This window comes from Ursus arctos, unplaced genomic scaffold, assembly GCF_023065955.2.
Source record: "Ursus arctos isolate Adak ecotype North America unplaced genomic scaffold, UrsArc2.0 scaffold_8, whole genome shotgun sequence".
Lineage (NCBI taxonomy): Eukaryota > Metazoa > Chordata > Mammalia > Carnivora > Ursidae > Ursus > Ursus arctos.
In genome coordinates this window covers 11,632,061-11,655,636 of record NW_026623100.1, presented here as the reverse complement: position 1 = coordinate 11,655,636, position 23,576 = coordinate 11,632,061, and the positions used below count along the sequence as shown (strand labels likewise).

Genomic DNA, 23,576 nt, shown 5'->3' with positions numbered 1-23,576 from the left:
AAGGGTTAACACACTTCTATTTAAAAGGAAGAATAAATTTTAGATACGTCAATTTTTTTTCTCTCAAGGATCTTCAGTGACCACCATGGAATGACATGGAATTTAATTAGACCACAGGGGGTTCCAGCCACGACAAATTCAACTGCACAGAATAAGGCAATGATAGAATGGCATATTTTGGGGTGACAGAATCCAAATAAATTCACCTTGCTGTAAAGACGAGACACATAACAATTCAAGGCTTTTGAAAAAAGCATCATTTATTTCAAAGTACAACACAAAGTTGTATTTTTAAGAAATACACATTCAATCTTGTATCCCAAGACTTGGCTATGTGCATTTCAGTTTATCTTTAAAATAAATTCAGGTATACAAATGGTACATACCTCAAGTACAAACAGCACAGAAAATGCATATGGTCTCAACCGAATGTTTTTACATTCATTCACTGTTCTTAAAGTTGACTTACATTTCTGTAATCTGCTTTTAAACCAAGACAGCCTTATTTTAAAAAAATACTCTGTATTTTTCAGCACAAAGTCCTCATACATTTTTAAAATTAGATCTTGGTGCATAATATTGCGAAATTATTAAAAACCAAACTTGGTAATTTAATAAAATTGTCACATGCCAGGACTTCTGAATCAACTCAAATTATTTCCTTAGCTGTAAATGTCAAATTTGTGTTCATACAGATAAATAAAGGATGGCAGAAGACAGGTGGTGGAAACTTGATAGCAGTTAAGGTTTTCAGATGTACAGGTCTTATTAGAGTTTGTGGCTGAGTCCAGACTTTTCCCTAAAAGCACAACAGCAAATCTCATATTATCATAATTGCAAGAAAGATCTGAAAGAAGCGAGTGGTACAAGCCTGCCCTGCTTGAATCTGTTTTGCAAAGATGAGGGGGGTGGGGAGTGGGAAGCTACAGCAGTGACGGCCTTCAAAAGATGTCTCAAACACTGGCATATCATGATCTAGACGAGGGGGCCCCACTTTTGGTTTTTGTTTTTGTTTTTGTTGTTGCCTAATTTCAATTCTCATGAGGGAAGTGTGAATTAGACCAAGGGTCAGAGCTTCTTCTTCCTATTGTGGGGCTCCATATCCGCCATGGGTTGTACGTTTGCCCCAAGTCATCGGCCGGACTAGACGTGGAGGGAGCATGAGGAGCAGAGGAGTTTTCTGTGCCCATGAGGCCGATGCTCGGCAGCGTGTTGGCTGGAGTGGTGAAGGGCAGGGTACTGTTCAGGTTGCTGGACCAGATCGAGTTGCTGAATGGAGTGGTGGACCACAAGCCGCTGGTGTTGCCAAGGATCGACTGACAAGACAGAAAACACGCGGCACGGAGCATGAGGACCGACAGGCATGCAGGCGGTACACGGCTAAAGCTTATGCTAAACATTGGGGCTGGGCCATAGCTTCTTTCACCTTCTTTATGTTCAAACAAATGTGTCATATGTACAGCCTTCTCAGAGTCTGAGCAGATGCGTCTGCTATTATTTTAAAGAAGGGCTGGCGAACTACAGTCAGTGGGCCACATCCAGCCCTGCCTGGTTCTGTAAATAAAAGGTTTGCTGGGACGCAGCTGCACCCGCTTGTGGCTGGGCCGTCTGGCCACGTCTGCACTACCCCGGCAGAGGTGAACAGACGCGAAGCAGCGGCATGGCCTGCGAAGCCCAAAATATTTACTGACCCCCGTTCTAAAAGCATCTTAAACATTCTTTAAAACTGAAGCCAGAATGATTTGCAAGTGAAGACAAGCTTTGAAATCTAGGAAGGTAAAATACCTATTTTCAACCCTGCTTGTCTAATTTAGTTTTCCTGAGAATGAAGAAGGAATCACAGTGGGATATTTTTCTGTCATAATTTTGTGAAAGCGGAAACCAGTAATTATCTTGGTAAGCATACTTTTTTGGAGCATGATCTTTACAGAAAAATTTAGCTGAGAAAACCAACAAATGTACGCTGGAAAAGCTCAAGCTAAGACACAGGTGTTCCCCAGAAGCAAAACCAATGCCCTCTTCCCACAGCTCGCTCCTGGGGGCCTGAGCGGCTGCAGAGCATAGAGTGAAGGCCGCCGCAGCCGCTGTCTGGCCCCCAGCCACCCTTGCAGGCTGACTTCCAGGTTGGGAAGAGGCTGGAATGACTTGGCTCAACTCGCAGACCCACCCCACAGGTGCTCACTTGTTCTTTCTAGAATTTCTTGACTGTAACTGCTGAAGACTATGGATGGGTCACTCTGGCAGAATATGAAGACACAGCAGTGGAGGCCGTGGAAGAACTAACGTGCCCCTTCTGTGCTGCTCTGTGGCCTCTATAACGGCAGCAGTGCCGCCTGATTAACAGTGACAGCGACAGCAGTAATGAGGAGGGAGGAGGGGAGGCCAAGCCCCGAGTACTCACTGTGGCCGTGTGGGTCGGGGAACTGGAACTGGCTGGCCAGGAAGGGCTGGGATCCGTTGCTGGAGAGTCCCACAGGTATGAAGGGCCACTACTAAACTCATTCCAGCCTCTCTGGGAGGCCTGATTGCATGACCGAGATAACCCGAGTTTGCTGAAAACTTCTGCAAATAAGGAAGCAATCACATCTGTATTATTTTGCCATGCTCACTCACCTAGGATAAGATGGGGCACTCCCTCAGAGGCACATGACCCCCACTGCTTGCTCAGAGCCCCCCACCTGCTCTGCCAGCTCCCACCACACCCTGGGGAGAATGGGGCACAGGGGGCATTCCCCAGAACTCAAGCACACGGCACACAATCTGAGCTCTTTACCCGCCCCCATCATTGGATGACATCAAGTGCAAACATCCCATCGCTAACATGACCGCAGCTAATGCAAAGCTCACACGGTTGCCTCTAGTTTTGGACACCAAGTAAGGAGCCCAGCATGGCCAGGAGTCATCTTTCAGGCACACAGTCCTTTCTTGAAGTTCTTCAATAAATGCTGGGGAACACAAACCAACTGGCACTCCTGGCACTGAGCTGGCTCCACCAGACCTTTGGGGTGGTGGCGGGGGAGGGGAGAGGTGGTGGAAGAGGAGACCCTTTTGAGAGCTTCCCACGGGGCCTCCCTCTTTGTGGGCGGCTATTGCAGGGGCTGAGGAGGCCCGGGCTCCCGAGCATCGTCTGGGAGAGCAGCCACAGCCATGCTGCCCTAGAGTCAGCCTGCATGTCTTCTACTGGTACTGGACTACAAGGACACAGAAACACACCTCTTAGAAAAGTACTAAATGACAGGCTTGGGGCGCCTGGGTGGCTCAGTTAAGCATCTGCCTTAAGCTCAGGTCGTGATCTCGGGGTCCCGGGATCGAGCCCTACATCGGGCTCCCTGCTTAGTGGGGAGTCTGCTTTTCCCTCTCCCCCCACCACTTGTGCTCGCTCGCTCGCACTCTCTCAAATAAAATCTTTAAAAAAAAAAAAAGACAGGCTTTCCTAGTTCAGTGTATTTCTCCACACATAAAACTAGACCTCATCTTCCTTTCTTCTTTGTCCACGGGCTTATTAGTTACAGGTCTAGTGTTAAACACTCACCACCAGTTAGGTTAAAAGAATTTCCAAAGGCCGAGAACGAATTGAGGGGTGTGAAGTCAGGGCTGCTGGGGTTGCTGGCGGGACTCCACAAACCCGAGCTGGACGTTACAGGAGGAAAACGCAACACACAGAGATGTATAACGGTTAGTGGGAACAGGCCTGTTACACACGGCTTCAGAGACGGCGGGCGCCGCTTCCCCTGGGGGCACTCAGATATTAAAGACAAAGGCTTCTATGCCACAAAGGATTCAGGCACAGAGAGGTTCTGAGCTCCTAGCCTACCGGAAGCTGTGAGCCTGGTTCAAAGCAAGTGTTCTGCAGACAGAACAGGTATTTTTTTTTCTTTACGTTTACTTTTTGGTAATGGAAGATTTATTTAAAAATTTCAAATCTAGGACTCATCCCTTTTAGTACAAGGTAGGTAAAACTGGGGCTGTACTGACAGTCTTTACAGTTGTTTATTCGGGAAAATGAACCGAGGCAATCACCGCCATGTCACCGTGCCCAGGAGGGTTACTCTGGGTCAGGACAGCGGCATCTCCAGTAACTTACTACACTGTCTAGTACTAACTCCAGTTGCCTTTGCAAACATAGTTTGTTCTCCTATCTCTAATTATCAGCTCACATTCTTTCTTATGACAGACCACGAGAGTGAAGAAGGAATGGACCCACACCTGCCCCTGTCGCGGGGGCCACCGGGCATTCTGCTTCTACCCTGACCGCTTTGATGGCCTACTTGGAATCTCGGGGGAACACGGGTATGGAGAAGCTAATCTTGACGTTTTCTTTTGATTAAGAATGGTCTACCGTACCTGTCTGAGCCATCGCTGTCGACAGGAGTGTGTGAAATACCAAGGCTGCTGGAAAAATCTGTTTTGTTTGAAGAAACTTTAGCAAAGCCATTCCCGCCTGTAACAATGGACTCTGAATCAATCAAAGGCAATTCCACCGTGCCCGAAGCCCAGGTGTCACAGGTCAGACACCAAGCCACTCACCTGGACTCTTGTCGTACCCGGCTGTGACCGCAGCAAAAGTGGGGTTGCCGTTCTTGCCAGGGAGCGAGGCTGCTTTTGTCAATTTGTGTTTGCTTCCATTTGGCTGCTTGGTTTTAGGGTCGCTTGAAGGAAGAAGCAAAGAGAAGCACTCATTCCTCATTAGTCCATGGTATAGGTCCATTGGGCGCACTTGTCTTACGTGGTATGGCTGCCCCAGGACTGAGCCCATGCAGTGTCCTCACTGTGGCTGGGCCCAGGTTTTGATGCGGATCTAGAAACAGCCCAGGACAGAACCCAGAGCACGGCCTGGCCTCACACATAATGCTCCCAGACCTAAGACTGTGCTGTCCGATGGGACATAAGGGACTTCGGGGAAAGGTGTGAAAATAGAAGGCCCCTAGGAAGGGGACCAGGGCAGGGATGAGCATTTAGGGACTGGAAAAGCTGCAGTCCCATTTTAAAGAATACTAGTTAGGGAGTCACTGGGTCGTGGGCCAAAGAGGAGAACAAGGGCTCACTGGCAGGCAACACTATGTGACAGGGTTCCAGTCTCCGGCTCCTGTCAGGACCTGGTAGGGGGCCCGGTTCTGCAACGGCCCCGGGGGGGGGGCACCCTGCCCCCTGGCTCTTTGGCAAGAGAGAAGAATCGGGCAGGTCGGCTGTACGTTCAGGCTGGGTGGTTCCCCAAGGGCAAAGCAGGGCGGTGACGTGCGGTGCTGACGCCAGTGCTGGCACTCACTAAGGACCCGTGCTGGGCTCCTTCCTCTCACTGACGTTACTGTTAATACCAAGTTAGGCAAACTCTGCCGGGCTCTGGGCCTCCAGGGAGGACTGCCCTCGAGGGGTCCCGCCTGCCCATCAGGAGGCCGCTGCCTCTGCGCACGGCAGCTCCTGCAGCACCTCTTGCGGCGGCCAGGCTCGGGCCAGACCCTGCCCTCGTAACTGCCGTAAGGTCGAACTAAACTTCCCGTGAAGCCGCTTCCTCAACGCACGGGGCAGCTGCAGACCTTCATGTGATACTCAGGATGCTTACTGACTCCTGAATTAGAACGTAATTCTACTAGGTTAAATGATGCACAGCTGGGGTGGGGCCCCAACATAGGGGCACCGACCCCGGGAGAGGGCAGAAAACTAGAGGACAGACAGGAGAGGTGGGACCTGACAGCAGGCTGTGGCCGCTGAGCGTTTTCACTCAAAGGACGCAAGCATCTACAGAACTTGGTTATCTCAAGGGGGGGCAGCCGGGGACCCACCTGCTGGAGCTGCTGTTGACGATGCTGCTGTAGCTGCCCCGGGTCGAGAACGGGCAAGGTGCAGCGGGGGGAGAGGGAGAGGCAGGTGTCGGTGAGGTCTGGCGTTGTTTTAGGAAGATGTCTGCGTTGAGGGTTTGCAGAGAAAGTTTATAAAGACTATCAGTAGCTGGAAATGAAAAATAAAAGGTCTCATTAATGTAGTGTTTTGATTTTTACCCTTGAAATTAGTTACTTTTGGTATTCTGACAGAATGCAGAACTCAAGCACTTCTATAAAAACAACCAAAGCTTTTACATGTGTTCTGTTTAAAGGTTTGAAAGGAAAAAAGAAGTCCCGTGTCCCTCTGTATCATGAGGTTTTCCAATTCACCAACGTGACTCCTCTCTCCTCGGTGCTCTGCCGGACCCTCCTGGACAGGCTCTCCCATCCCAGGCTGGAAAGGCAGCTTTTCCACATCCTTCAGGGACGGGCAGGTAAAGTCAGTGCTTGGGACAGGAACGAGTCCCTGTACTTCCATCCAGGCTCACACCTGCGGCAGGTGTGGGGTGGGGGGAACATCCCTGAGTCCCATAGCTTGACCCTACCCTGCACTCCGCAGGCACGCCTGGGGCGCTGCCGCCCCAGTCCGCTTTACAAGGACACGAGCTCCTACGAGAGCCCTACTGTCCTTTAGGATAACGTGTACATAGTTGTTTGAGAAATTTAACATAGAAAAAACTTCTGTTGTGAAATACTCATTCTGCACTAAGAGGAAACACACATAACTTCTTTGAGAAAACTGCATCAGCTGGCGCCCCCCACCACGCGCAGGGGGGGGCACCCTGCCCCAGCCACTGCCATTCGAAGAGGTGTAAGGAAGGGTCTCTGGCCTCTGCAAGCTCAGTCTCCACGGGCCCCCGGGCTGTGAGGATGCGCACGTACCCACAGTTATCCTGGCACAACTGCCCCGTCTCGTCACCCTCCCTTCCTATCCCTGCCAAGCGCAGCCCTTCCACCTTGGCACAGTCCCACCTCATCCCTGCCCGACGGCCCTTCCTGCCCCGTGCAGGCCCTGTCTGCAGCGAGGACAGTCTGCTCTACTCCCATTTTCTGTGAAGGGTCTGTTTCATCTCACTTCCAGAAAAAACTGAAGCCTGCTCAGCACGGTGGTTCCACGTCCCTTGTGATTCTCTCCCGCACCCGTGGTTTTCCCCAAACCCCCAGGGCTCAGGGTCTGGATAAAGCTGCATGTTCCTTGGCTGTGTCAAGGCAGCAGTTACAGCACTGCCATGCTAAGCCCCCTTCCTCTTGAAGCCCAAGCTCTCCGTTCATTCCCCATCTCCAGTGCCACTTGGACCGACCCCAGGATTCTGAGGTTCCTCAGTGGTGCTGCCACCTTATTCACTGTCCTTGTCTCCACTCCACTAGCTCTCACTCTTGATTATGTGGCTAATCCCTTTCTTATTTGCTCTGTTGTCTGTTGACTCAGTGCCCATGTTCAGGGCCCATCTCAAAGCTCTCCACCTTTCTGCCTGCCTCGGAAGCTCCTACAGCACAGTGTGTCTGATATCACCTCTACATGGTAGGGCCACAGCAGCAGAGCTTATGCTGACTCCACTGGGCCGCAGATAACCCTACGAAACTGGCTCCCTGGGAACACTGTATCCCCAATGCTGAAAACCTCCCTCTGTGGCGGAGGTGATGTCTGTTTAATATGGAACGGCCCAAATCACAAAGGAGAAGCCAAAGACCAGTGTCCAGCTGAAACCTCAGAGGGGAATTTAGGAAACAAAAAGCATCCAGCCTGGACACTGGGACTACTGAGAGATTCGTTCAAGATCTCTTGAATGACCAGGGATTTAGGTTTGTATCTCATCCCAGGCAAAAAAAAAAAAAAAAAGAAAAAGTATTAAAAAGTACCAGAACGTCTCATGGCAAAGAGGGGGCTACAGGTTTTAACACAGAAAGCTTCTCTTTCCCGTGTATACATATATATACGTGAAAGCGTAAAAGGTGCCATGCTTCACATATACCACACCTGGATTTCCAAGTTCTTTTCCTCATTTACCTTACCGAGGGCTTCAATCATCCACTCTTCATTTAAATCCCCCTTTACCTCAAACAATCTTCTGTTCAACCCTGATTTTCCCTTTGGCACAAACTGGCTAAGTGTGAGTTCACTCTAACACCGTAGATGAATGAGTCCTCAAGCTGGTCCTCTCTTGACCCCAAATCCCTGTAATTAGGCCCCTCCCTTGGCTTGTCTCTGTTGTCTTCTATTTTGGGTCCTAAGTATTTAGGGCGAGGACCTCTATCTTATTTTAGTAGCCTGTGCTACTGTCATGACTTACTGTAGGCCAAGTCTGACAAACAAGGTCAAGAAGCTAGTGGGTAACATAATGAAACCTTCACACAGGCTGTTTTTGTAAAAGATGTGGGTCAAGTTGAAGGAAGACTGAATTTTTTACAAAAATGATTACTACACTGTGAATGTACGGGGAACTAGGCTGAGTTAATGATTTCATAAAGAAGTATTTCTCTGGATGATTCACCGCTCCAGATGGATCTTCCCATTTTGTGCACCGGGAAGTGGTGTGGTCTACCAGCTCTGGAAAAAGAGCCCTCATGTGAACTGTCCACGGGTTTCTCTGGTGTAAACACTCCCCTGACAGCCAAACAAGCTACGCCAGTTTCACCAATGGCAGACTATTGAACAACGGGCTGTGGCTGGCTGGTACGAGTGGGCTCCCGCAGACCAGACGCCAGGCCTCCTTTTGAAGCAATATGTCCTGTGGAGTCTTCCTGCCCAGAGTGGGGCGCCATAGTTTCTAATCCCCCATACTTACAGCTGCCGGGTTTGTGAACTGGCACGGAGTCCCATTCCGGTGGCGGAGAGTCTTTTTCACCTTCTGAGCTACTGGTGTTGCCTAGTTCTTGACTATTTGGGAGGAATTTTGCTAGGGCAGGTGGCCTGTTATCCACTAACTTATTTGTACCTGCACAAAAATCAGGAAAAAAAATCATTAATGGAGGATAATTCCTTTCTTTCAGGTCTGTTTCAATGAACCTTCTAATGAGGATGAGAACACCACCGGAGCCTTTCATAGGACGGACAACTACTACTCAATTACTGGTAACTTACAACAAATAGTTACTAATACAGTGAATCGTGAAAGTATCCGTATGGTCAAATGAAAATACCTTTTGTTTTCTGGGAATTTCGTGATTTGGATCCACTTGTTAATGCGGTTGGAAGAGGAATCTTCGTTGGGAGATTTCTGCGTTGTTTACTTTCCAGTGGGGGGGTAAAAGGGAGCTCTAAAGAACTGAAAGACAATCATGGATGGAAAATTCAAATTTATGCCTTCATTTTGGAGCAGAGAGTAGAAGTCACCCATCACGCTACAATTTCCATTGCATATGTTTTTCTAATCTGGCTTCCTCAGACACTACGTAGTCATGGTCCTAACTTAACACTGGCTGCTTTCCAAACGTGTCCAAGACGGTTCAGGAGACACTCAACACTTGGAGATTTATCCTTTGCTACTCTGAGTGCTGACAATGAACTGAGGTCCATTATTTGGTACTATGGAATGGGTCAGAGCACCTACCCTACATAATATGCATAAAGCCTTTAGCACAAACACGCTATTTTGGGGGCTGTTAAATGCAGTCATTTTACTTGTGAATGAGTTTCTTCCAGGGTCTGGACTACTAGGAGGATTCTTGGATGTGGAGATTCTGAAAGGTCTCAGACTTAAAATGTCAAAGGGTCTGTACCTTTTTCTCACAGAAACCATGAAATGAACCAGGGCTAAGTTCCTGGGCTAGCTGACTGCAGAGCAGCAGGACTCAAGATTTGCCTGAGCTCTAGGGTGAGTCGGGTTAGATAAATTTTCTTCTTTATTCTTAAACTCAAGGTTAACCCTGTGCAAAAATTAAAATATTTTTATTTATTTAGAGTGTATATGTGTTCTAAAAGATTTAGATGTAAGCTTAACATAATAAACATGTATAAATAGAAATAATTGGCTCTGAACTTCCTGTCCAAGGCAAAGCGGGAGGCATGATGGCTGCTTTAAGTTTCCATAGCCTGATGAAGAAAACATTAGAATTTGCTGGGAGAGAAGCACTCTAGGAGAAATGCATAGATGTCCTATAGAAGGTAGCAGTGTGAGCAATGTTACCCATCTAGGCCATAAGGACATTCTTTACAACATTCAAGTTGCTTCTGTATTGCCCACCAAGATCAAGTCCTAGGCTTGGGAAGGCCTCTGACACGAGCTAAGCTAATGTGGTCCAAGAAGGGCATTTTCCGGGGAAGGGTGAGACACAGCTGAGAGAACCCGGTGGCTCCTTACCCGAATTCTTCCAAAAGTCATCAGTGATCTCCACCATTCTCCCGGTGATGGCCAGAAAGCTGTCGGTTCACGGCTAAGCAGACAGCTTGCTTCTCATTAAAAACTTTGTCAGCAAAGTTTACTGGCTGACGTAGATGTTCTAAAATGGGTGTGTCTCTGGCATTTTCCACCTTAGGGTACTTCCTGCCCTATCCCCAACCCTCAGGTGTGTGACTCCAACACACCACTCTGGCCTCCCTGAGTCTATCCTTCAGGTTATTTTTTATGCACCACATCATCTTCCTGCTGTTGCTACTCCAATTTCTCACTCCGAGAAGGCAGCCAATTTCTGCTAGGTTCTGGGACAGGGGCAGCCCACCGTACTAATTCACACCAGATCTCAAAGGTCAGAATGGTTCAAACCTTGCAGATGACAGAATACATAATTATTAATAGTATAAATAAACACATTTTAACACAGGCTATTTACAAATATTTATATGGTAGGTTAAAGGTCATTTTCTTTCGTTTCTTTGTATTTCACAAATTTTCTATAATAAATAGGTATTATATTCGGAATTAGAAAAAGAGCTAATCAAAAATCCAAGGGGCTCTGTTAACCCAAATAGGTAGAATTTTTGGCTGGTTAACAAACCAATGGGAAAAAATTCACTGTTTACGGGCAAGAGTATTAATGCTACAGTTTTATAAATCTTCCATGTCCTCCCACTTCTGACTGACAGTGTTATTTAAAAACTCCATCTTAAAAAATAAAAACAAAACCAAAAACAACAAAAAAACAAAACCAAAAAAAAAAAAAACTCCCATGAAACAGACACCCAGCCCTCTGGTGGTGGTGGTAGAGGTGGGTGTGTGGGAGTTATTTTTAAGTAAGTCATTTATAAGTAGGGGGGGTTGGGGCTATTTATACAAAGCACACCTCTGTGCCACTGTAAAACTAGTTGGCTTTTTAAGAAAAAAGGTGCCAGACAACTATTTTATTTTTGCTGATTCATACTTTCCAAAATTAAGCTAGATAGATGATCTTTATCAAGAAACCTCAGTAAAATAGGTAAGAGCCTACTTAATTTAAATGACTCTCAAAGGGAAAAACCGTAAGGTGGTTCAGATGCCAGGCGTTATTTTTACTCACGTAATGCACAGTCTATGCCCCTGTGTGCGGAAGGGGGAAGGCAGAGAGCTGAAGCCAAGGTTAGGGCTTTCCCACTGCTCACAGTCTGGGCCAGGGTGTGAAACGTGGTGCCCACGGCCCTGAGCTGAGTGTGCTGACAGAGCGGAATAGTAGAGAGTACAATTATTCTATGAAGGCCCCCCCCATTTTAGATTATTATAGTTAAGTCATGTAGACATGTAAAGTGTTGATAAATAAATAAACAAACAGACAACAGAAGGATGAATGGAGAGTTGCTGTCCTTTTTGTGCCTGAGATGGAACTCTCATTCCCTGCCATCTTGGACCTAAAATACAGTCTTTGGAGGTCTACGGGTCCACTTACTTCTATGGTGTCAAGCTGGCCAAGATGGATTGACCGGGTCTCTGCCATTGCAACACCATGCTCCCGCTCCCAGGAAATGATTTTTTGAAGTGAACTTGTGGGAGCATGGTGGGATGTGGCTGTACAGGCAGAGACCACGACTGAGACAATGCTCTGGCTTTATCATATTTTATCTATTTGTAAGAAAACAGATTCCTCAACATTTCGGGATTGGGTCTTGTAGCCTAGAGATAACATAACACCCCAATAATACTGACAATATTTAAAGACTAATTTTTGATAAAGCAAATGTGAACTAAGTGCACTGATGTTTATTAATATTAGAATATCAGTGTTTTGGCTGATATATGGAACATTTATTCCCAATCATATAAAGCTTTCAAAAGAAGGTGGTAATACATATATGCCTTATTAATGGTATCTCTTTCTAAGAGTGCGTCTATACCCTGCAGATTGTGGAATCACAGAGTAACACACTGACAGCACTTCTGAGGTAACAGGAGTTTTGGGTATCACTAATATCAGGACTGGCAGTGATTCTACCTGAGTGACAGAGCAAGGCCTGTACTGTCATAACTCAGTGTAGACCGGGAATGGCTCTATTCAGAGAGGCCACGTTTCTGGTTATTAAAAAAGCCAGTCTTTGTATGATCTCACTGATACATGGAATTTAAGAAACAAAACAGAAGATCATAGGGGATGAGAGGAAAAAATAAAATAAGACAAAATCAGAGGGAGAGACAAACCATAGAGACTTTTAGTAAACAAACAGGGTTGCAAGTAGGGGGATGGGGTAACTGGGTGATGGACATTAAGAAGGGCACGTGATGTAATGAGCATTGGGTGTTACATAAGACTGATGAATCACTGACCTCTACCTCTGAAACTACTAATACATTATATGTTAATTAATTGAATTTAAATTAAAAAGAATATGTGGTCTACTCCTTGTGAAAAAAAAAAGAAAGCAAAAACTGTCTTTGTTTAACAGCTTTTTGCGTGATGTACTAATGAATTCTGACTCTTTTAATACTTTGATCCCTGAGTTTGGAAAAACACAAAACAAGATTGGTGAGCTTAAAATGATTAAATTAAGGACATTAGAAGAGTAAGGTTACATATGGATTTCTCCAGTTACAAAAGACAATTTAAAAAGACAATTCGGAAGACACTACTTAAACTGTCTTGCTGGTAACGGTTTTCTCTTACCTATGCACCAAGAGGACATGAGTTACCCTGTGACGGTCCCAGGACCGAGGGCCGACAGAGAGTGGGCTCCTGCGGCTGTTTGTTGACCAGAGAATGAAATTCTTACAAAGTTAATGGCAGTCAAACGAAATCTTTTATAGATTTTCAAAATTTAATCTGCTAATGGTCAACTTACTTTATAAAAAAATCAGAATACCGGAGAAGAGGAAAAGGGATGAGGGTAAAAATTAACATGTAGTATTTGTATAAAAAGTACTATGTCTCTGAGCTCAGGCATCAAGGCTAATACACAGCGCAGAATGGGTAAAATCACCTGTGGAATGGTTTTGCTATGGTAATTCTGCTAATGGTCAATTTATTTCATAATAACTGGGAACATAACAGAAGTCAGTGGAAAAGGGATGAGGGTAAGATTAACATGTATTATCTGTTTTAAAAAATTAATGTCTGGGTAGAGGAGTTAAGATGGCGGAGACGTAGGGGACCCCTTTTTCAGTTGGTCCCCTGAGTCGAGCTGGAATCAGCCTGAGACGCAGGAAGATGCATCTGGATCTCTTCAAATGAACATCTCCAGCGCTGAGTATTGAGGTACGAAGCGGGGAGCCGTGAAACCGCGCACAGATATCGGAAGATAAACGGAAGGGGGAGGGAGCCGCCGCGTTCGGGCGCCGGGAAGCGGTAGCCACCTGCATGGGGGAGCGGGCAGGCTCGCGGACGGCACCCGTGAGAGAACGGACTGAGATCACTGAGACCGTGAGCTGGGGAACATGTGCGACCAGTCTGAAAACCGGAGATCTGGAGTGTGCGAACCACACTGAAAGGGAGCTCTGGAGCGCGCAGGGGCGGCTGGTGGCTGGGGGTGTTAGCAACACAAAGGACAGAGATGTGCCGGCCCTGGAAGTGAGGGCTGGGACGCCGGGTGTGGGGCGCACATCCCGGGACGCTGCAGGGTTGAGCAGCACCAACAGAAACAGAGTTAGAGTGATCAGAGGAGCTCAGTGGAGAACAGTCTGTCATACCTCTGTTCTGAGACAGAGGCTGGGATTCGGCCTCTGCTGCTCTGACTCTCAGAAGAGGCACAGCAAACCCCAGGGAAAGCCGCCAGAGAACAAAAGGCTGGAAATACCGGCTCACAGTGTGCCCATCCCCATCCCCCCTCGCAGGGGACGCCGAGACTCTACCCGAACAGGGTTGCCTGAGTATCAGCGCGGCAGGCCCCTCCCCCAGAAGGCAGGCTGAAAAATCAAGAAGCCCACATCCCTAAGGTCCCTATAAAACAAGTGCACACTGCCTGGGTCCCGGTCAATAATTTGGGCTCTGGGCAACCCCACAACCTCTCCTCATCAAAATGACGAGAAGGAGAAATCCCCCCCAGCAAAGAAAAGACAATGAGTCTGTGGCCTCTGCCACAGAACTGATGGATGTGGATATAACCAAATTGTCAGAAATGGAGTTCAGAGTAACAATGGTCAAGATGATGTGTAGACTTGAAAAAAATATTAACGAAAATATTAACGAGAATATAGAATCTCTAAGGGTGGAAATGAGAGTGAATCTGGAAGAAATTAAAAATACTATGAATCAAATGCAGTCAAAACTAGAGGCTCTGACGGCCAGGGTGAATGAGGCAGAAGAACGAATCGGCAAATTGGAGAATGGGTTAGTAGAAGAGAAAGCTAAAACAGAAACTTGGCTCAAAAAAATCCAATCTCAAGAATGTAGGTTACAGGAGATTACTGACTCAATGAAACGTTCCAATGTCAGAATCATCGGCATCCCCGAGGGGGTGGAGAAAAACAGAGGTCTAGAAGAGATATTTGAACAAATTGTAGCTGAAAACTTCCCTAATCTAGCAAAGGAAACAAGCATTCGTGTCCAAGAGGCAGAGAGGACCCCTCCCAAGCTCAACCACGACAAACCTACACCACGTCAGGTCATAGTGCAATTCACAAATATTAGATCCAAGGATACAGTATTGAAAGCGGCCAGGGCATAGAAATTTCTCACGTACCAAGGCAAAGGTATGAGAATTACATCAGACCTGTCTACACAGACCTGGAATGAGAGAAAGAGTTGGGGGGGCGGGTTTAAAGCTCTTTCAGAGAAAAACATGCAGCCAAGGATCCTTTATCCAGCAAGGCTGTCATTCAGAATTGATGGAGAGATAAAGACCTTCCAGAATCGCCAGTCACTGACCAATTTCGTAACCACGAAACCAGCCCTACAGGAGATATTAAGGGAGGGTCTATAAAAGTAAAAAGGCCCCAAGAGTGATACAGAACAGAAAGTCACAATCTACAGAAACAAAGACTTTACAGGCAACATGGCATCATTGATATAGCTCTCAATAATCAGTCTCAATGTAAATGGCCTGATGCTCCCATAAACGCCACTGGGTTGCAGATTGGATAAAAAGACATGACCCATCCATTTGCTGTCTACAAGGGACTCATTTTGAACCTAAAGATACATTCAGACCGAAAGTAAAGGGATGGAATACCATCTTTCACGCCAATGGACCTCAAAAGAAAGCTGGGGTAGCAATTCTCATATCACACAGATTGGATTTTAAACTAAAGACTATAGTTAGAGACACAGAAGGGCACTATATTATTCTTAAAGGATGTATCCAACAAGTGGATATGACAATTATAAATATCTATGTCCCCACCAGTGGAGCAGCAAGATACACAAGCCAACTCTTAACCAGAATAAAGAGATAAATAGATAAAAATACGTTAATAGTAGGGGACCTCAACACTCCACTATTAGCAATAGATAGATCACCTAAGCAGAAAATCAACAAAGAAACAAGAGCTTTGAATGCCATACTCGACGAGTTGGACCTCATAGATATATATAGAACACTACACCCCAGAACCAAAGAATACTCATTCTATTCTAATGCCCATGGAACATTCTCAAGAATAGACCATGCTCTGGGTCACAAAACAGGTCTCAACGATACAAAAAGACTGAAATTATCCCCTGCATATTCTCAGACCACAACGCTCTGAAATTGGAACTCAACCACAAGGAAAAATTTGGAAGAAACTCAAACACTTGGAGACTAAGAACCATCCTGCTCAAGAATGATTCGATAAACCAGGAAATCAAAAATCAATTTAAACAATTTATGGAGACCAACGAGAATGAAAACACAATGGTCCAAAACCTATGAGACAATGCAAAGGCAGTCCTAAGGGGGAAATACATAGCCATGCAAGCCTCACTCAAAAGAATAGAAAAATCTAAAATGCAGTTTTTATATTCTCACCTCAAGAAGCTGGAACAGCAACAGAGGGACAGGCCTAATCCACGCACGAGAAAGCAGTTGATCAAGATTAGAGCAGAGATCAATGAATTAGAAACCAGGAGCACAGTAGAGCAGATCAACAGAACTAGAAGCTGGTTCTTTGAAAGAATTAATAAAATAGACAAATCACTGGCAAGACTTATCCAAAAGAATAGAGAAAGGACCCAAATTAATAAAATTATGAATGAAAGGGGAGAGGTCACAACCAACACCAATGAAATAGGAAGGATTAATAGAAACTTTTATCAACAGTTTTATGCCAATAAATTAAGCAATCTGGAAGAGATGGAATCCTTCCTGGAAACCTATAAACTACCAAGACTGAAACAGGAAGAAATTGATTTTTTAAATAGACCAATTAATTAATGAAAGATTGAAACCGTGATTAAAAACCTGCCAAGAAACAAAACGCCAGGGCCTGATGGATTCCCCGGGGAATTCTAACAAACATTCAAAGAATAATACCTGTTCTCCTAAAGCTATTTCAAAAAATAGAAACAGAAGGAAAGCTACCAAACTCTATGAGGCCAATATTACCTTGATCCCCAAACCAGGCAAAGACCCCATCAAAAAGGAGAATTACAGACCGATTACCCTGATGAATATGGATGCCAAAATTCTCAACAAGATCCTTGCTAATAGAATCCAACAGTACATTAAAAGGATTATCCATCATGACCAAGTGGGATTCATCCCTGGGATGCAAGGGTGGTTCAACATTCGCAAATCTATCAATGTGATAGATTATATCAACAAGAAAAAAGCCAAAAATCATATGATTCTCTCCATAGATGCAGAAAAAGCATTTGACAAACTACAGCATCCTTTCTTGATTAAAACCCTTCAGAGTGTAGGGATTGAGGGTACATTCCTCAATCTCATAAAAACCATCTATGAAAAACCTACAGAAAATATCATTCTCAATGGGAAAAAGCAGGAAGCCTTTCCCTTAAGATCAGGAATGACAAGGATACCCACTCTCGCCATTATTATTCAACATAGTACTAGAAATCCTTGCAACAGTAATCAGACAACAAAAAGGGATAAAAGGTATCCAAATTGGCAAAGAAGTCAAACTGTCTCTCTTTGCAGATGACATGATACTCTATATGGAAAATCCAAAAGAATCCACCCCCAAACGACTAGAAGTTATAGAGCAATTCAGTAATGTGGCGGGATACAAAATCAATGCTCAGAAATCAATTGCATTTCTATACACAAACAATGAGACTGAAGAAAGAGAAATTAGGGAATCCATCCCATTTACAATAACACCAAAAATCATACGTTACTTTGGAATTAACTTAACCAGAGACGTAAAGGATCTATATTCTAGAAACTACAAATCACTCTTGAAAGACATTGAAGAAGACACAAAAAGATGGAAAAATATTCCATGCTCATGGATTGGAAGAATTAACATAGTTAAAATGTCCATGCTACCCAGAGCAATTTACACTTTCAATGCTATCCCAATCAAAATACCCATGACATTTTTCAAAGAAGTGGAACAAACAGCCCTTAAATTTGTGTGGAACCAGAAAAGGCCATGAATTGCCAAGGAAGTGTTGAAAAGGAAAAACAAAGCTGGGGGCATCGCAATGCCAGATTTCAAGTTGTACTACAAAGCTGTGATCACAAAGACAGCATGGTACTGGCACAAAAACAGACACATAGACCAGTGGAACAGAATAGAGAACCCAGAAATGGACCTTCGGCTCTTTGGGCAACTAATCTTTGATTAAGCAGGAAAAAACATCCAGTGGAAAAAAGACAGTCTCTTCAATAAATGGTGCTGGGAAAATTGGACAGCTACATGCAAAAGAATGAAACTTGACCACTCTCTCACACCATACACAAAAATAAACTCCAAATGGATGAAAGACCTCGATGTGAGACAGGAATCCATCAAAATTGTAGAGGAGAACATAGGTAGCAACCTATACGACATCGGCCAAAGCAACCTTTTTCATGACACATCCCCAAAGGCAAGAGAAACAAAAGAAAAAATGAACTCGTGGGACTTCATCAAGATAAAAAGCTTCTGCACAGCCAAGGAAACAGTCAAAAAAACTAAGAGGCAGCCCACAGAATGGGAGAATATATTTGCAAATGATACTACAGATAAAAGACTGGTATCCAAGATCTACAAAGAACTTCTCAAACTCAATATGCGAGAAACAAATAAATCATAAAATGGGCAGAAGATATGAACACTTTTCCAATGATGACATACAAATGGCTAACAGACACATGAAAAAATGTTCAAAATCATTAGCCATCGGGGAAATTCAAATCAAAACCACATTGAGATACCACCTTACGCCAGTTAGAATGGCAAAAATGGACAAGGCAAGAAACAATTGTTGGAGAGGATATGGAGAAAGGGGATCGCTCCTACATTGTTGGTGGGAATGCAAGTTGGTACAGCCACTTGGAAAACAGTGTGGAGGTCCCTTAAAAAGTTAAAAATAGAGCTACCCTATGGTCTAGCCATTGCAGTACTGGTGTTTACCCCAAAGATACAGACGTAGTGAAGAGAAGGGCCATATGCACCCCAATGTTCAGCAGCTTTGTCCATAATAGCTAAATCGTGGAAGGAGCCGAGATGCCCTTCAACAGATGACTGGGTTAAGAAGATGTGGTCCATATATACAATGGAATATTACTCAGCTATCAAAAAGAACGATTTCTCAATATTTGCTGCAACATGGACGGCACTGGAGGAGATAATGCTAAGTGAAATAAGTCAAGCAGAGGAAGACAATTATCATATGGTTTCTCTCATCTATGGAACGTAAGAACTAGGAAGATCGGTAGGAGAAGAAAGGGATAAAGAAAGGGGGTGGAATCAGAAGGGGGAATGAAGCCTGAGAGACTATGGACTCTGAGAAACAAACTGAGGGCTTCAGAGGGGAGGGGGGTGGGGGAATGGGACAGGCTGGTGACGGGTAGTAAGGAGCGCATGTATTGCATGGAACACTGGGTGTTATATGCAACTAATGAATCATCGAACTTTACATCAAAAACCAGGGATGTACTGTATGGTGACTAACATAATAAAAAATATTATTAAAAAAATTATGTCTGACAGCTCGGGCATCAAGGCTAATCATGCAGATTTGGCAAAAGTCACCTACGGAATGGTTTTGTTACGATCATTTTTAGAAGGTTGGATTTTAAATTTGTGATAAGAATTATAGCACGATTGTCTATTCTCACAAGATCGCCATGAAAACTATGGTTTTTCATAATTTGTATTTTTTAGCCCCATTTACTTAGGAATATCTGATCAATCACCTAAGCCTGCAAAAGGCCTAGAAGAATAATCCCCAATCACCAGAGTATTATTCCCGTCCTCGCGTGCCAGAATGGTGTTAGCACTAATTAGTGCCTCCGGTTGATTTCTCTCAGGAGAGATCCAAGTGTGTCAACCATTACTCCACTTGACATTGCTTCTAGCTGGGTTAGATTGTTCTCAACAAACTGTGCGATTGGCTCCAATAACAATTTGCACATAAGAGTGAATTTTAGGTATAAATATTCCATTAGTAATTAATGACTGCCATATGCTGTATTACTTCATAAATTTAGGGACGAGGTTTCATTTCACTAGAGTTAACACCTAATTTCTTAGGAGCTGTTGGTTCTATGGAAGAGACTGCCTGTGCCTGAGTTAAGCTGTCTAGGGAAAGAGTCCAGTTTATTGGTGTTTCGGGAAAGCTCATGTATTATTCCCAGAATCAGAGTAAGAACAGACCTTCCAAAAATGTAAGGGCAATTCTAATGATAACAATGCTTTCCTTTAGTAATTTGTACCAAATTCCTTCAACTTCCTAGGTCAATGCTCACTTATCACACAAGAAGGTAAATAAATATCAGCTTCCATGCTGATGGCCATTTTATACGATCAACTATGAAGGGCATGAACAATGCTAAAACTAAAATTAGCTTATCTGGAAGATCTAAGCTTTAATGAAAGTAACCTTAGTTAATGACCTAATAGTTCAACTCCTTCATTTATTTGAGGAAACACATTCGGCAGTAAGCCTTCCCTGTGAAGCCCATCAGAATCCTGTTCTGTGGTGACTGGAATGGAGTTATTTCCTAGTTAATTCTTAGCACTTTTTTTTTTTTTTTAATTAGAGAAAAAAAGAGAAGAGGCGGAGGGGCTCAGGGAGAGAGAGGGAGAGAATCTCCAGCAGACTTCCAGCTGAGCGCAGAGTCCAACTCGGGGACTGATCCCAGGACCCTGAGATCGTGACCTGAACCGAAACCAAGAGTCGGACGCTTGACTGAACCACCCAGGTGCCCCTGCCCTGAGCATTTTTCAGGTAAGAATAAATTCTTTCAAGTTTTAATGCACGAAATTCTAGAACCCAAACGCAGCTCTGGGTTAATGAACAGATTCAGAGCTCTTTCTGAGAAGAGTTATGCTCCTACCTGTGGTTAAACCATCAAGGTCACCTTTGTACAGAACTGAAATGGCTCTCTGCCTGGGAATAAATTACCAACCTAAAATTCCATCCTAAATTTTCATAACAAGTCATCATCTCTGCCTTTTCCATGTCTGACATCAGCAGCATGTGGTCCCCAGTCAACAGAAGGCATTAGAAAAAACCCGAGGGGAACACGATGCAGTCGTGGCTTTTGCTGCAGAAACCCCATAGTAACCAACCCACCACAAAAACATGACCTGATTTCACCAGTTATTTCTTATGTATACCTGATTTCGCTGCATACATTTATTTTCTTACCTGGGTTTCACATCTGTCGGGATTTCTTTCTTTAAGAGTTTTTTGCTTTTCTGCTTCACTTGAGACATATCATTTTCATGTTTTTCAGGCATGGCTTGTTTTCCCTTTTGCTTTTCTGTATCCTGTTAAAAAATGTACACTTAATTGCTGAGAAGGATTCATAAAAATGAGTGATACTGTCCTGTATGAAGACAGAGACACAAAACCAAAGACGTAGCAGATTCAACACATTATATGTATAAAAACAATAAACTCCTTTCTACCTTTATTGTAGTTCTGTCAATTTTTTAGCCTTTGATTTATTATGTTTTGGCGAGCCTGAATAATAAGGAATTTTACTTATACTGATATCCTGCCTGGGGTTGGTGGTGGCAGTGGCAGCAGCAAATTGGTAGCTGCTCATTTTTAAGCACGGGGTGGAGGGGTAAAACCTCGCTCTTTTACAAGAAAAGTCAGCTTGGAGTACAATACAAAGTCCTACACTTCTGGCAAAGTTCCTAATCCTAAGTACAGGTAAAATCCAGGGCAAGAAAGCAATGCAGGCAGCAATAAGCGTTCACACCTGTTCACGAAGTGTGATTATGAAAGTGTTATGGTGGCTTTAATGCTAACCATTCACCGTCAACGAGAAGGGCTTCGTTATTCAGTCACTTACTCAACCAACAACACTTACTGGTCACCCACTTGGTGCTAGGCAATGGGGGCCCACGGGGGCCTCGGCCCTTTCCCCAAGGACTGTGAAGTCTAGCAGGAGGCAGATGCGTATGATGGCTGGAGATGAACTTGTACCTGGTGTAGAACTGTGTGCGGGCTCCAACCAGAGCAGAGAAGGGCTGTCTTACCTGGCTTGAGTGTGGAGCCTGCACTGAGGAGGCCACACCTAAGCTGCACCTTGGGGCTGTGCTGTGTCACTGTTGGCCCACTGCAGTTTCTGGTCCCTGACCGGGAAGTACGGAAGCTGCACTTACGTACGTTTATAGTAAGTCCACACTGCTGTGGCATCCAAGCATGAGACCAGCGGACTTGTCTCCCAAACAGGGCATATCCTGTTCGGGTCTTACTGAACTCGCTGGGGAGTTGCATGTGGCATAGGTGTGTACCACTTACGTGCAATAGGACCACCTATATGACAGACAGAAAAAACACCCTGGTTTTTCATCACACATAGTTGGAGCAGCACCATGTGCGAGAATTGCACTGAGGCTAGTCAGGGAGACGGACAGGGGAAGGACATGCTCAGCAAAATGGCACAGCTGTGGGTATGGGAGGAGTTACTGGCATAAGGTAAATGAGATGCTACCCAGCTTCACTATTTATGGTCATTAAGGCAACCTGGGTTTTAATAGGTCACTCCAGGTCAATCTATTTAACTGTACAGAGTAAATAACCAGAGAAAGGAGTAAATAACCAGAGAAAGGGCTAAATCACCCTCTTGTCCACACACCTTTTAAGACTATTCTGGGTTATTCAAGAAGTATTTCTTGAATACTTGACTCATCAAGGACTTTGTACACCATGAGCTCTTTGAGGACAAAGAGATGATCTTTTTGTCTTCTGTTGTTTCCCAAGCACAAGGTCTGGCACTCAGGTGCTCAGTACCTTTTTTTTTTTTTTTCATTTTAATTTGCCTTAAAGATTTTGAGTATAGCTGACACAAATGTTACATAAGTTTCAAGTGTACAGCATAGTGATTCAACATCTCTGTTACGCTACGCTCATCACAACTGTAGCTCCCATCGGTCACCACATAATGCTACTGTGATATCATTGCTTACATTCCCTATGCTGTGCCTTTCATCCCTGTGACTTATTCAGTCTACAACTGGAAGCCTGTATCACCCACTCCCCTCACCCATTGTGCCCATCCCCCAACCCCTTCCCCTCTGGCCACCACCACCAGTTTGTTCACTGCATTTGTGGGTCTGATTGTGCTTTTTTAAAAAAATTCATTTGTTTTGTGTTTTAGATTCCACACGAGTGAAAACAGGTGGTATTTATCTTTCTCTGGCTGACTTTTTTCACCTAGCATAACTTCCTCCATCTGTGCTGTGACAAATAGCGAGAGCCCATCCCTTTTAATGGCCATGTAATATTCCACTCAAGCCTTCCTCTTTGAATGGGTAGAAGAAGGTTGGAAAAACCATCTATGGGATAGTGACCTGTCAAGTCTGTTATCTAGTTAGGAAGAAAACACACACACTGGCAAACAGATCAGTCACCAAGAAATAAAAGCACACAAACTATAAGGAAGAGCACTGAGGAGGAGGACTAAAAACCGGTCAGAAGGGAGGACAGTGGGCATGGAGGCCACATGGAGGAGTCTGTGCTGTGTCTCTAAGAAATAAATGGTGGGGAAGGAGATGGGGGAAGCAGAAGGAAGCGAACAGAGTGGGGAGAATGATGCCAGGGGGTGCACAGAGAATGGTGGCAGGTGGGGTCACTTGGAGAGAAGCGTTAGGAAAAAAGCCAGAAAAGCAGGAAAGGAAATGAGGAAATGTGAAGAAAGCCTGCCCTGAAAACGCTTTCTAAATGCTTATTCGTATCACTGAAACTGATGGGATTCTACTCAAAGACGAATAGATGGCATTCTGCTTCTCTGAAGGAATCTGTTAGGATATAATACGGTACAGAACTGCAGTACTGTGCAGTACTGAGGGCGTACAGAGCACCCCACCAAAT

At 44.7% G+C, this 23,576-nt stretch overlaps 1 protein-coding gene across 2 annotated transcripts in view; it reads right to left on the bottom strand.

Moving 5' to 3' along the window:
- Positions 1-239: 239 nt before the first annotated feature.
- TMEM131 (transmembrane protein 131) overlaps positions 240-23,576 on the bottom strand; it is a 239,800-nt gene continuing 216,463 nt past the window's right edge. For both annotated transcript variants that reach the window (XM_026487434.4, XM_057309282.1), the window contains 9 exons: positions 20,898-21,019; positions 8,961-9,085; positions 8,606-8,755; positions 5,781-5,946; positions 4,528-4,649; positions 4,345-4,441; positions 3,533-3,630; positions 2,402-2,562; positions 240-1,316 (listed from right to left, as the gene is read on the bottom strand). In XM_026487434.4, coding sequence (XP_026343219.2) covers positions 1,032-1,316; positions 2,402-2,562; positions 3,533-3,630; positions 4,345-4,441; positions 4,528-4,649; positions 5,781-5,946; positions 8,606-8,755; positions 8,961-9,085; positions 20,898-21,019 — 1,326 coding nt within the window. In that variant the 3' untranslated portion in view covers positions 240-1,031. The remainder of the gene's footprint in view (positions 1,317-2,401; positions 2,563-3,532; positions 3,631-4,344; positions 4,442-4,527; positions 4,650-5,780; positions 5,947-8,605; positions 8,756-8,960; positions 9,086-20,897; positions 21,020-23,576) is intronic.